Source organism: Panthera uncia, chromosome X (assembly GCF_023721935.1).
Source record: "Panthera uncia isolate 11264 chromosome X, Puncia_PCG_1.0, whole genome shotgun sequence".
NCBI classification, from domain to species: Eukaryota; Metazoa; Chordata; class Mammalia; order Carnivora; family Felidae; genus Panthera; species Panthera uncia.
In genome coordinates, this window is record NC_064817.1 from 121,339,567 (window position 1) to 121,352,776 (window position 13,210).

Here is a 13,210-nt window from a genome sequence, read left to right on the forward strand (position 1 = left end):
TATTCAACCCGGTACATATACCGTATGACCTGGCCATTCTCCACCTAGGTGTGTGCCCACCGGAATGCACATGCATGTGCACCACGAGACATATACATAACTGCAGGCAGCGCCGTTAGCCATACTGACCAGGGTGGGAAACCACTCAGATGTCCGTCACCAGGGGAAGGCCTCAATCACTGGCAGAATATTTATCCAGGGGAATGCCACGCAGCAGTACTGCTATCATGCAATGATTCGCATTAACCTCCCATTCTTGAGCGATCATGATGCAAAATATAATACTGAATAATTTCACTTACATGAAGTCCCCAAATAGGCAAAACAAAGCCATCATATTTAGAGATGCATGCTTAACTGGTGCCATGGTCTGAGTGTTTGTGTCATCCTACACCAAGTTCATATGTTGAAACCTAGTGTCCTAATGGTATTAAGAGGCAGGGCGCGAGGAGTTGCTTAGGTCTTTAGGGTGGAACCCTCACGATTGGGATTAGTGCCCCCCGAGGGGCCCCAGAGAGCTCCCCGGCCCTTTCCACCAGGTGAGGATACAATCAAGGCCTGCAACCTGGAAGAGGGCCCTCGCCCCACCCTGCTGGAACCCTGATCTCGGACTCCTGGCCTCCAGAGCTGTGAGCTATAAATCTCTGCTGTTTACAAGCCGCCGGTCTGTGGTATTTTATCATAACAGCTGGAACAGGTTAATGCAATTAGTAAAATTATCAGGACCAAAGTGATGACCACAAAAGTCAGGTCCGGGCTCACTTCAGTAGAAATGAGACGGAGGTGATTAGAGAGGAGTGCAGGCATTAGACACATGGGCACATATACGCGTGGTCAACCTACTAAGAAAAAGCAGAGAACGGCAAATACCAAATTCAGGCTAGCAAGGACTTCTGTGGGGAGGCAGGAAAATGGGATGTGGGGACCCAGATTCCTGCCAAGGAGTTGGCAGTGGCCTGTGAAGTCTGGGGCAGGGTTTATGAGGATTCCTTTTATTGTATGCTTCATATACAGGTAACATATAACAGGTGACACATATACATGTAACACATATGTAACCTGTGTAGCATATAGATATTACACATGTCTTGCTTCATGTCCAATATTCTATTAAACAATTTAAGAAGGGGCGCCTGGGTGGCCCAGTCACTTAAGCTTGATTTCAGCTCAGGTCATGATCTCACAGCTCAGGAGTTCGAGCCCCGCGTCGGGCTCTGTGCTGACAGCACGGAGCCTGCTTGGGAGTTTCTGTCTCCCTCTACTTCTGCCCCTTCCCTGCTCATGCTCTCCCCCTCTTCTATCAAACTAAATAAATAAACATTTAAAAAAATAAAACAATTTAAGAAGACATAGGGATGATGAGGGCCCAGAAGGGTTCTAATGAATTATTGAAGTTAAAAAAATTTTTTTTTATTTTTTTTTAACATTTATTTACTTTTGAGGGGAGAGAGAGAGAGAGAGAGAGAGAGAGAGAGAGAGAGAATATGAGCAGGGGAAGGGCAGAGAGACGGAGACACAGAATCCGAAGCAGGCTGCAGGCTCCAAGCTGTCAGCACAGAGCCCGACGCAGGGCTCGAACTCACGAACCGCGAGATCCTGACCTGAGCCGAAGTTGGACGCCTAACGACTGAACCACCTAGGCGCCCCGAATTATTGAAGTTTTTACCGTAAAGGTGGAGGAAGCCCACAGAGAGAAGATGCTCATTGGTGCTGTCAACATTTAGTGTGAGTGACTCAGCTTAGATGTCACCTCCTGGTCAGAGCAGCCTCAAGCAGGTGCCCCTCTCTGTGCCTCCCTCCCAGCCTCATCCCTCCCTGTTTTGAACATCCATCAGCCTGTGTCATGTCCTGCTGTCCTGCATCTTCTCTAGACCAGACTGGATTGGGAACTTGGGGGGGTGGGGTGGGGTCCAAATCTGACTCAGTGCCTGGCCCATAGCAAGTGCTTTAGGAAGCCTCGAGGGTCACCACTCCAAGGACCCCTGACAACTCAGAGGAATAAAAGCAGCCACAAGCAACCTTCCCCCCTAAGGATGAAAGCATTTCAGCAAGAGACTGCTGGCTGGCAACGTCGCATTTGCAAGAAAGTCATTGCCTTCAAAATTTATTTAAACAGCTCTTTTTGTATTCTTCAGTTTGCTCATGGCCAGTGGTTCCTCTTATCACTCTGTGTCACCATTCTCCTGGTCCCCAAGGCATCCATCCCTTTCCCTTGATACCTTCTGCTCCTGTGGCACCATTCTAGAACTTTCCTCCCAAAATATGGCCCTTTCTGGGTCTGTCCTGAGCCTGGAGGACTTCAGCACACTGCGATGCCATTTAGGGACCTCGACCTCGTTTCTTTCACCACTGGGTGCCAGCCCAGGCAGGCTCTCCAGGACTTCCGTGAGTGACCAAACGAGGGAATGCAGCTGAGTCCCAGGGTCGTGCTGTGTGCTGGTCCCTCGTCTCCCTGGCTGCCCCAGCCCTGGCTCTGGCTCCAACTTCTCAGTCCCAATGCTCCCAGGACCCCTGCCCCCATGCTGGCATCACGACACCTGGTCAAAACATCAGTCCCAGACCAACGCTGAGGCAGCAGCCTCTGGTCTGTCTAGCCTTCTCTCTCTGTCCCTCCATTACTCTTGCCAAGCTCCCATCCTCTCCGTCCCAGAGACGTGACAGCCTCCTCTTGGTCTCTGCTAGCGCTCTCATCCCCTCTAGTCTGCTCTGCTTACCACAGCCAGATCAGCCGCTTAACAAAAAATCAGATGGGGGCGCTGGGTGGCTCAGTCGGTTGAGCGTCCGACTTCGGCTCAGGTCATGATCTCATGGTTTGTGAGTTCGAGCCCCGCGTCGGGCTCTGTGCTGACAGCTCAGAGTCTGGAGGCTGCTTCGGATTCTGTGCCTCCGCCTCTCTGTGCTCCTCCCCCACTCAAGCTCTCTCTCAAAAATAAATAAACCTTAAAAAAATTAAAATCAAATCATGGCACTGGGGCTTCTGGGGATAAAGTAAAGCTCCAGTGCAAACGTCTCCCCTCAGCTGGCCTGAACATGGCCACTTGGGGGCCCCACAATGCCCCAAATTTAACTGTCCCTGGTTGACTCCGTCTCTCAGTCCTCAACTGAGAGACCCAAGAGTCACCTTCGGACACCGTCTTCCTCAACCATGTCCTATCAAGTCCACCTCCTCTCTCTAGGCTCAACTGCCACTGTCCTAGTCAGAGCCACGCTCGTGACAACCACGACTACAATCTCTTAAGCAGTTTCTCTGACAAGCAGAGGTAATCAGTGAGCTGGCCCGGGTGTTTGAAGGGCAGCGGTATCTGGCCATAGTGTCTCGCTGTCCAATCATGAGTGCCCGGCTTATTGCAACCACAAATGGTGCCTCAGCAGACCTTTTTGCATGTGCGTCTCCTGGCTCAGGTGAGTGTTTCTGTTGAATGGACCCGTATGAGGAAAATTGCTTGGTTGAGGGTCATATACATTTTTCAGCTTGTTAGATGCTGCCAAATTATCCACCAAATTGGTTCTACCAACTGACACTCTTACCACTGTGTAGGTGAGACTCTATCTCCTAACATCCTTGCTGACAATAGGCATTATCAAACTTTCTTCTCAATTCTTGTTATGAAAAATGTCACACATATAGTGTATTAGTTTCCTAGGGCTGCCATAACAGATCACCATAAATTGGCAGACTTAAGACAACAGAAACTTCTCTCCCAGTCCTGGAGGTTCCAAGTCCAAAATCAAGGTACAGGCAGGTCCATGCTCCCTCTGAAAGCCCTAGGGAGGAAATCTTCCTGCCTTTTCCAGCTTGTGGCCAGTCCAGGGGTTCCTTGGCTTACGGCTGTAACACTCTAATCTGTCTCCATTGTCACGTGGCCTTCTTCCCTGTGTGTCTGTCTCTGTGTCCAAATTTTCCTCTTCTTATAAAGATACCAGTCATTGGATTTAGAGCCCACATGAATCCACCATGACCTTATCTTGATCACATTTGCAAAGATCCTATTTCCAAATAAGGTCACATTACAAGTTCATTGGATGAACATGAATTTCAAGGGGTCACCATTACATCCAGTACATACAGCAAGGTCAAAAAAAGCTTACAGTGCCCACCTGTAGATCCACCCCTAGGTTGTGCCATTAACGTTTTACCACTGTTGGCTTTATCACAAACCTATCTCTGTAGCCACACTTCCCTCCATTTTATTTTTGGTGCATTTCAAACTAAGTTGCAGCCATCAATTCATTTCCTCCTAAATAAATCGGTGTACATATCCCTAACGGGACTTCACTGATTATAGCTACCAGGTTTTTTTGTCCGCTTGTTTCTAATAGTCACCAGTCTGAGAAACCGAACATGGCACAGAAAAAGATAAAAGTCTTCCAATTCGTTTTAGGCGGTGTCTCCCATCTTCTGACTCTAGCTGTCACTTTGTCTCTTTCCTCTCTTTAAAGGAAACTTCGAGAAAAGACAACTTAACGACCGTGTCTCCTTCCTCCCATTGACATCGCTCTTGCCAAAGTTTCCAGTTGTTGCTAAGTCCAAGAAACAGTTTTCTATCCTCATCTTACCTGCTTCCTGGCAGCAGTTAACTCTGACATTGTTAAGCTTGGTGTCCTTGAAACCACGCTTCTCCCTGGGTTTTCCCCTCCTCCTGGATACTCCTCCGATCTCTTCTGGACCCCCCTACTCCCTGCCCATTTTAAGTGCTGGGGTTCCTCTGCACGTTATCCGGGGCCCTCTTCTCCCCTCATCTGTCTCAAGCAGAATCCATCTGCAGGAAAAAGAAAGCACTCTTGCAATTTTAAGCGGAAGGAATATTAAAACCGAGAGACGCGAAGCCCTGCGTGTGAAGACCTACCGAGCGGAGCCGCCCCAGCCCCGCCCTAACTCGCGATGGGAACCAGGAGCCGGCCGAGCTCGGCCCTGCCTCCTTTCCTACTTGGAGCGTGCGCGCCCGGAGACACGCCTAGCCAATCAGTGAAAAGGAGTGGCCGTGAGTGGCATGATCTTTGTCCAATCGTCTGCGGTCCTGGGGAGCGGGCCTACTCGCGAGCCAATGGCGACGGGGGGCGGAGCTCAGGCGGGGGGCGACGGTCACCTGATCTGCAGCGGCGGCGGCGGCCGAGGCAGCGGAGGCCGAGGCTGTGATGGCGGCGACCGCAGCGGCTTGGCTTCAGGGGGGGACGCGGCAGGCCCCAGCGCTCTGGCAGATGCGGTGGCTACTGCTGGTGCTGGTGGCGGTGGCGGAGGCGGAGGCGGAGCAGCAGGTGCCGCTGGTGCTGTGGTCGAGTGACCGGTGAGCGTGGCGGGCCGGGCCGGCGCAGGCTGTGCTGCGCGCGCGGCGGCTGAGGTGCCCTCGCCCGGCTCCGGGGCTGTCCTCACGAGCGGTGGCCAAGGGGGGCAGAGGGGGACTGTCCAGCCAGATCAGAGCTCGGGGCCCCACGCATCAAGATGGGAGCCCGTGAGCTTCAGATCCTAAGTCATGCGCCGCCCCCCCTCCCCCCTTGACAGCACCTCTTCTGTCCCCTGCCAGGGACTTGTGGGGTCCTGCGGCCAACACCCACGAGGGCCACATCACCAGCGACATGCAGCTCTCCACCTACTTAGACCCCGCCCTGGAGCTGGGCCCCCGGAATGTGCTGCTGTTCCTCCAGGACAAGGTGCGCCCGCCCCACCCCTCTCTCCCTCAGTTGTCAGGAAGAAGTCAGGCCCTGCCCCCCCCCCCCAACACCGAGGCCCATTCCCCAAGGGAGGCTTCAGTGACCTTGTGCCAACTGTAGGGACGTGGGACTCCTCTCTTGGGAAGAAGGCCTGCAGGAGAAGGTTCAGTGGGAAGGACGGGGGCCCTGAAATGGCACTGCCTCGATTGGGTGAAGCAGGGGGTCAGAGGGCAGATGTCTTCTGAGTACCAAGTACTTACCTGAGCTACTCTGTGCGGTGGGGATTATTGACACTGTTTACAGATGACAAGACTTCTGTCCAAGGATGGCAATGGCAAATGACACAGCTGATGGGTGACAGAGTTGTGATCCTAACTTTAATGATCATAATTGAGATGGTCGAAAATGATCACTTATTGACTGCTTCGTAGGCACTGTGCTAAGCTGATGTCATTTTCTTGGTTTTACTGCCAGGGAAACTGAGGCTGGTAGAGGTGCGACGATTGGCTGGTGGTCCGTAGTTTATGCGCACCACAGTTGGTTCCCATCTGAGTCTGCCAGAGGACCCCCCCCCCCCACGGCTTGTGCTCTAGCACACAGTTTTCCCTCCCATGCAGGTCTCTCTGCCTCCAAAGCAGGCAGATGGACCATAAGAAGATTCTACGGCAGTGGAGACTTGGTATTTGGGAGGTTACCAAGCCTCTGCTTATTCCTTCCTTGGTGGCGGCCTGTGTGGCTCATTCCCCTTGTGGTCTCCCCCTGTTGCCCTGTGGGAAGACAGCGATGGCCATGCTGGCCGGTAGTCCTGTCAGGAGGTGGTAAATAATGTAGTTAGACTGCAACTCAGTTCTAGTTCTACTACTTACCAGACTCTGGACGTGCGAGAGAATCAGAGAATGCCCGTTTCCTCATCTGTAAAATGAAGACACCGCCTCTGTCAGAGGGCTGTGAGGAGCAACACTTATAATCTATGTAAAACAGCTCCCTGCGGTCCCCTTATGGCATTCACACGTTCATTCATTTGCCAAACGTGGACTGCCTAGTATGTACCAGGTATCAAGTGTTGGGGACAGAGCAGTAAGCAGAATAACCCAAGCCTCTACCTGGCAGAAGCTGACGTTCTTGTGAGGGCAACAGGTAAATGCTGAATTGGTGTATCATATAATGTCAGTGCTGTAGTTTTCAGAGAAGGAAGCAGGCCAAGGGGAAAGAATGACTGGTGATGCTGTTTAAGGGTGATCAGGCAAGGGCTCCCTGACAATATCCGAGCAGATACCTAAATGGAGGGAGGGACAGAGCCATGTGGGTATGGGTGGGAGGGCTTCCTGGCAGAGGGAACAACAGGTGCAAAGGCCCTGGGCCAGGGGTGCTCTCCGTGAGCCCAGAAAGAGCTGGTGTGGCTCAAGTGGAGTGTCGTGAGGGAGAGAAGCAGGTAGGACATGGTTAGCCAGGTAGCCAGGACATGAGGGGGAAAGGCTTGCTGTAGTTCTAAAGGTGGCGGGAAGCTTTGGGGCCATTTGGGGGCAATTTGGAGTGAAGACTATCGGGAGGACACAGTGGTGGTTACTGGGCTTTCAGAATGAGAGCCCAGGCGGCCAAACAGGGTCAGGATCCCAGCCCAGAAGAGAGAGGAGGCTGGGCAAGTGTGTGTACTAAACAGAACGAGGTTAGGGAAACTGATTAAGATCGCCTCTGGGCCTAACTGGGAAAAGCCAGAGGAATCTGGGAGTTGGGGTGGAGGGGCAGGAGTTGAAGGACATCTGTAGGTTGGAGAGGAATAGGGAGGGGTCGGGGTTACTGTGGTCCGGAGAGCTCAGAAGACTCAGAAGACTTCGGGGCCTTCTTAAGCACATTCCGTCGTCTTCACCTCTCTCCTCCCACCAAAACGAGGCAGGGAAGGAGGTCCTTGCCCTTGTCTGAGAAGGGTCCCGTCCAGACCAGACATAGGCGGCGTTATAGCCGTTGCGACTGAATGCAGCTTCTCGTTTTCTCTGACTTCCGCCCCGGGGATGGGGGGCGCTGCAGTAAATGCTCCTCGCTGCCCGCTACCCCTCTCCCAGCTTCCCCATTCCCTACCCAGTTCCTCATCCGAAGGTAGGTGGCTGACTCTTAATCCTGAGGTTACCACAAGTCAGCTGCCCACAGATTTCCTCCCAACCCCGTGACCACCACCCATGTTTTCTCACCCTGCCAGGAGGGTGCCGAACGAAAAAAAGAGAACCTTCCTTTCCCCCACTCCCTATCCCCAAGCGTGCCTTTGTTCAGTCTTTTGACCAGACCGTATCTGGCTGTAAATGAGATTTGGCTGGCCCCGCAAACGCACACGGAAGCTGTGTGCCCCTTCCCTGGCCCCACCTTCGGAGGCATCCTCTCTGCTTCTCTCCTAGCTGAGCATTGAGGACTTCACAGCATATGGTGGCGTGTTTGGAAACAAGCAGGATAGCGCCTTTTCGAACCTGGAGGTAAGTGTCCCCTCCCAGCCAGGGGCCACGGGGGCTGTCCAGCACTCTCCCCCACAGCACAGGAAAAACCGTCCCCTTAGGAACCAGACATGCCAGCTTGGGGGTAGAAAAGCCTGAGGTGTCGGGGGCCGGGAATGTGGGGTGTTTTTTTTCTGACCTCGGATAAGATGCCGGTGTGGGTGTGCCTTGCTAAAGAGGGCTGCCACGGAAGTTTGGGGGCTGGCACGGGCCCACCGGTCCCTTGCTGACTTGTCCTTTTGCCTCCCCCCGGCCCCCAGAATGCCCTGGATCTGGCTCCTTCGTCTCTGGTGCTTCCTGCCGTCGATTGGTATGCGGTCAGCACTCTGACCACTTACCTGCAGGAGAAGCTTGGGGCCAGCCCCCTGCACGTGGACTTGGCCACCCTGCGGGAGCTGAGACTCAATGCCAGCCTCCCAGCCTTGCTGCTCATCCGCCTGCCGTACACAGCCAGGTGTGTCCTAGCCCCGGGGCCCAGAGAGCAGCGAAGCTCTTGGCCGTGGTGGCACAACTCGGCCAAAACATCAGTCCTCCTGTTCAGTGCCTTGAAGCCCTATCAGAAGGTGCCTCGTATGTCCAGAAGAGGCAGGAAGGGCCTCTGGTCAGTCGTGACTCAGGAGTTAGCGGCCCGCCCCTCAGTGAGGCCCTCTAGAGACGAGGCAGATCTGGGCCCTGCTGGTGGCAGCTAGCTCCCTTGGCCAGGACACGTTCACGGAGCAGCCGGCGGGGCCTCTCCCGGGTCCGTGAAGCTGGAGGAGGGGGGCAAGGGCAGGGCCACGCAGCGAGCAAAGGTGCAGGGGGACGAGTGACCATGGCTTCCAGAGCCCCCGGCTGGAGTGTGCGGGGTGAATGGGACTAGTGGGGGAGGATGGTGGCATGGGGTGGAGGACACACTGGAGGAGTAGGGGGCAGGTGTCCCCAGGCGGTGGGGAGCTGTTGGCGTTGCAGGGGCTCTAACGCTTTGCCTCTCTTCCACAGCTCAGGTCTGATGGCGCCGAGGGAAGTCCTCACGGGCAATGGTGAGTGGGCTCAGGGAGGGCATGCGTTTGCCAGCCTCATTCAGCCCGTGGCTGCAGAGAGCTGGCTCCAAGTTCCCCAGGCCCTCTTCATTCCCAGGGTGCCCCCCCCCCAACTTCTCAGAACGATTGGCGGCCGAGCAGAGAAATGCGGCCCCCAGGCCTCACCCCTCTTCAGCCGGCTTGAGGTGTTGGGACATCTAGGGGCCTTCCGTGTGGGGGGGCCCGTGGAGTCCGTCTCCACTCCAGAAGCGTGAATCCTAGCGTTTTGGGTTTAACAGACCGGCAGTGTTTCAAAAAACGGTTCTGAGGACTTCCCTTTTGCTATGAAGGATGATCGTTCCCCCCAAAAGGTCATTGAAAATGTCTAAGTGAACCTGGAGTTTTCTATATCTCTGTCTTTTCTTATTTATTTATCCATCTATTTATTTATTACTTTAATGTTTATTTAGTCTTGAGAGACAGACAGAGAGACAGAGCGTGAGCAGGGGAGGGCAGAGAGAGAGACACACACACAGAATCCGAAGCAGGCTCCAGGCTCTGAGCTGTCAGCACAGAGCCCGACGTGGGGCTCGAATTCACAGACCACGAGATCATGACCTGAGCCGAAGTCAGACACTTAACCGCCTGAGCCACCCAGGCGCCCCTTTTCTCATTTAATTTAGTTAGGGCTTGGCATTAGGGAGCCAACTGCTGAGGCCGTAGGTGTCCCCGGGGGAGGCTGGGGGTGCGTGGGATAAGAAGCAGCTGCTCTTAGGGACCCGTGAGGGACCCTGAAAACGTGAGTGAAGGGTGATAGGAGCCAGCTCTGTGAGGATCTCGGTGTCCCACCACACAGGGTGTGTCAGTTGCCAGGGATGGGAGGCTTCACAGTGCAGACATCTGGTGGTCCCCACCCCAACACGGTAATGCCACTGGATGTCATCAAGAGAGGCCGCTCACATGGCACATGGAAGGGCACAGCCCCGTCTCTGTTGTCTTCTGCTGCGGGACTGGCAGCCGGCTTCTGGCAGGTGTTGGGGTGTTACCGTAAGTAGCTATCTGCGACCTGGTTCTCTGCTCTCCCCCTCGCTCCTCAGATGAGGTCATCGGGCAGGTGCTGAGCACACTCAAATCCGAAGACGTCCCGTACACCGCGGCCCTCACAGCGGTCCGCCCTTCCCGGGTACGTAGTGTGTGCTTCTGCAGGGGCCCTGGGAGGCGGGGGCAGAGGCAAGTGCTGAGTGGGCCTAGGTGTGCGGCTCCAAGGGGAATGCCCTGCGGGGGCCGGTTTCTCCCCTGGGCCTATGTGGGGGGACAGGGATGAACCAGAAAGTGATGCTTTCTCTTTCCGGGCTGCAGCCTTCTATCTGGCCCAGTGGGCCTCACAGGCTGGCATATTTGGACAGTATGTCCAAGTGTTCCTAATCTGGAGGGACTAGGAAGATCACAGGGGCTTAGGGGTCCGCCCGGGAAGAGCTTCCTGGAGGAAGGGCCTCCGAGTATGACCAGTGCAACTGCAGATACTAGAGAGGGTGCCCGGCGGGGACAATGAGGAAGGCCACTTGATTCTGGGCCATGCTCTCAGCTCCACTGAGACAAGGCTTGTGGGTTGTTTGTACAGGTGGCCCGTGATGTAGCCATGGTGACTGGGGGGCCAGGTCGCCAGCTGCTGCAAAAACAGACAGTGTCAGCTGTGGTCCATCCCCCTGTGAGTTACAATGACACTGCCCCCCGGATCCTGTTCTGGGCCCAAAACTTCTCAGTGGCATACGGGAACCACTGGGAGGACCTGACCTCCCTCACCTTTGGGGTCCAGGATCTTAACCTCACTGGCTCCTTCTGGAATGACTCCGTTGCCAGGTAAGGGCAGAGTTCCTGCCACTGCAGGTGGGTGCATGTGTATGTTGGGGGGGGAGGTTCACTGTGGGAAGCAGGTGAGATTGTGGGGTGGGGCAGGTGGAGGGCTCTTGGAGTGGGGCTTGCTCAGAGTTTTGCCTCTCCATGCCTTCTAGTCCTTGCCCAGAACCTTGGTTGTTAACACTTCCCCGTCACCAGGGAACCTGACACTTCCCCACACCCCCTTTGCCTTAAGCAGCCTCAGGGTGACTGCCCGAGGGCGTATACCAGGCCTGAGTTAGTTCTAGGGCTTCTGTACCCTCGCTGCGTGGCTGGAGAGACCACCTTTATCCCCAAAGCCCAATCTGGGCATCTCAGCAACCCCGAGGGGACCTGAAAGGAGGGGCAGTAGGCTCAGGGAAACCAGAGGAAGGTGCTTTTAGCTGGAGGTGGGGGGCCTGGGTGCTGGCTTCTGACCTAGATGTGATAGGGCCTTAGTTTCCCCATTTGTCAGGTTGGGACCCTGCCTCTTCAGGTGCTGTGAGTACCCGGGGCAGCATAGGTAGAGTGGACTTGAGGAACTTGCTCTACTGCTAGATGTTAAAGGCCCCCCAGAGCCTGACAACTCCCCTCTTACTCTGGCCCCGCAGGCTTTCGCTGACCTATGAACAACTCTTTGGTACCACCGTGACATTCAGGTGAGTCCGAGGGGCAGTTGACATGTGGGCAGGCTGGCGTGGCTCCGGCCTTCCCGGCTGCCTGACGAATCCCCGGACGGCCTCTCCCTCAGGTTCATTCTGGCCAACCGCTTCTACCCGGTGTCTGCCCGCCACTGGTTTACCATGGAGCGCCTTGAAATCCACAGCAACGGCTCTGTCACCTACTTCAATGCCTCCCAGGTCACAGGGCCTAGCATCTACTCCTTTCATTGCGAGTACGTCAGCTGTCTGGGCAAGAACGGCGACCTCCTCGTGCCCCGCGTGCGGCCCTCTCTCTGGCAGATGACCCTTCGGCACTTCCAGGTAGGGAGCACGGGGCCCGGGCTGTGGGGAGCAGCGTACCTGGGGGAGGCGGGTGGGCAGCGGAGGCCTGACGGCTCCCGGCATCTCTGGGCCTGGGCTTGGCCGCGTAGTTGAGGGTCCTGTGCCCACAGTGCTGCCATTCTGTGGGATCTGGACTAACCCACTAACTTGGGACCCCCGGTCCTCACGTGGGGCCACATGGTCCTTTCTGTCCCCTCCCAGATCCAAGCCTTCAACGTGACAGGCGAGCAGTTCTCCTACGCCAGTGACTGTGCCGGCTTCTTCTCCCCGGGCATCTGGATGGGGCTGCTCACTTCCCTGTTCATGCTGTTCATCTTCACCTATGGCTTACACATGATCCTCAGCCTCAAGACCATGGACCGCTTTGACGACCACAAGGGCCCCACCATCTCGTTGACCCAGATTGTGTGACTCCATGCCCGTGGGGGGTTGCAGGCACGATGGTGTCCAGGTTGTTGCTTTCCCACTTCGAGGCACGCTGGACCGAAGGGCTTCCCCTCTTCCTACCATAGCATGAACCCCCCAGTTCCCCTCGGCCTGTCTTGTTACCCGTTGAACACGCTGAGGGGCTCTCCACCCTCCATCTACCAGCAAGGTGTACATAGTTCTTCGTAGATAGGAGACAGATCTCCCAGGTCCAGTCATTGTAGGGGGAGAGGACATGAGTTCTGGGACCCCCTCTTCCCCCTTATTTATTCTCATCTCTCCACCTTCACCCTTTGCTGTTTATAGTGCTTTTGTGTATCAAATGCTCCCTCCCCAGACTTTACGGGGCTCCCTGCAGCAGCTAGAAGCTGAAGGTTCCCTGAGTTTGGGGCAGTGTGGAAGTACTATTTAATTGTCCTGCTTGGCTGGTGTCATTGTCTTTTGGTGATGTTGTGCTAATAATAAGCAGTACACTGGGGTTTATTTCTGTGGCCTGAGAAGGAAGAGACCTCCACAGCAGCTGGGTTGGGTGTAATCATTGGTTTTCTGGCATGTACCCGCCAGGAGTGCCTGGCAGGAGCCTGGGGTTCTGGGTGGTTTCCTTCCTAATAAAATAAAGACAGGTTGCCATGCTTAGGCCTCTTGTCACTCATTTCTGCACCGGGCACGAGGGGATGCGCTTGGCTGAGGGCTGCAGGAGGAGGCGCCCGGATGTAGCTGTAACGGAGCCAGGCCAAAGGGAAGGCCGGAGGGTCTTCAACAAGCCCTTAACCGGCGA

At 55.1% G+C, this 13,210-nt stretch overlaps 1 protein-coding gene across 1 annotated transcript; it reads left to right on the forward strand.

Annotated features, from left to right (window-relative positions):
- Nucleotides 1-5,080: 5,080 nt before the first annotated feature.
- Nucleotides 5,081-13,064, forward strand: ATP6AP1 (ATPase H+ transporting accessory protein 1). Its single transcript, XM_049644496.1, has 10 exons — nt 5,081-5,285; nt 5,523-5,649; nt 8,037-8,111; nt 8,390-8,583; nt 9,108-9,148; nt 10,225-10,310; nt 10,749-10,987; nt 11,614-11,661; nt 11,754-11,985; nt 12,208-13,064. Exons 1-10 carry the CDS (start codon nt 5,137-5,139, stop codon nt 12,415-12,417), a joined length of 1,401 nt encoding a protein of 466 aa, XP_049500453.1. The 5' UTR covers nt 5,081-5,136; the 3' UTR covers nt 12,418-13,064.
- Nucleotides 13,065-13,210: the final 146 nt, after the last annotated feature.

Bases quoted from the DNA above. Each gene is read 5' to 3' on its own strand.
- ATP6AP1 (XM_049644496.1), top strand. From the start codon at position 5,137: ATGGCGGCGACCGCAGCGGCTTGGCTTCAGGGGGGGACGCGGCAGGCC. The intron at 8,112-8,389 runs GTAAGTGTCCCC...CCCGGCCCCCAG, and splicing joins GCGCCTTTTCGAACCTGGAG to AATGCCCTGGATCTGGCTCC. The intron at 8,584-9,107 runs GTGTGTCCTAGC...TCTCTTCCACAG, and splicing joins CGCCTGCCGTACACAGCCAG to CTCAGGTCTGATGGCGCCGA.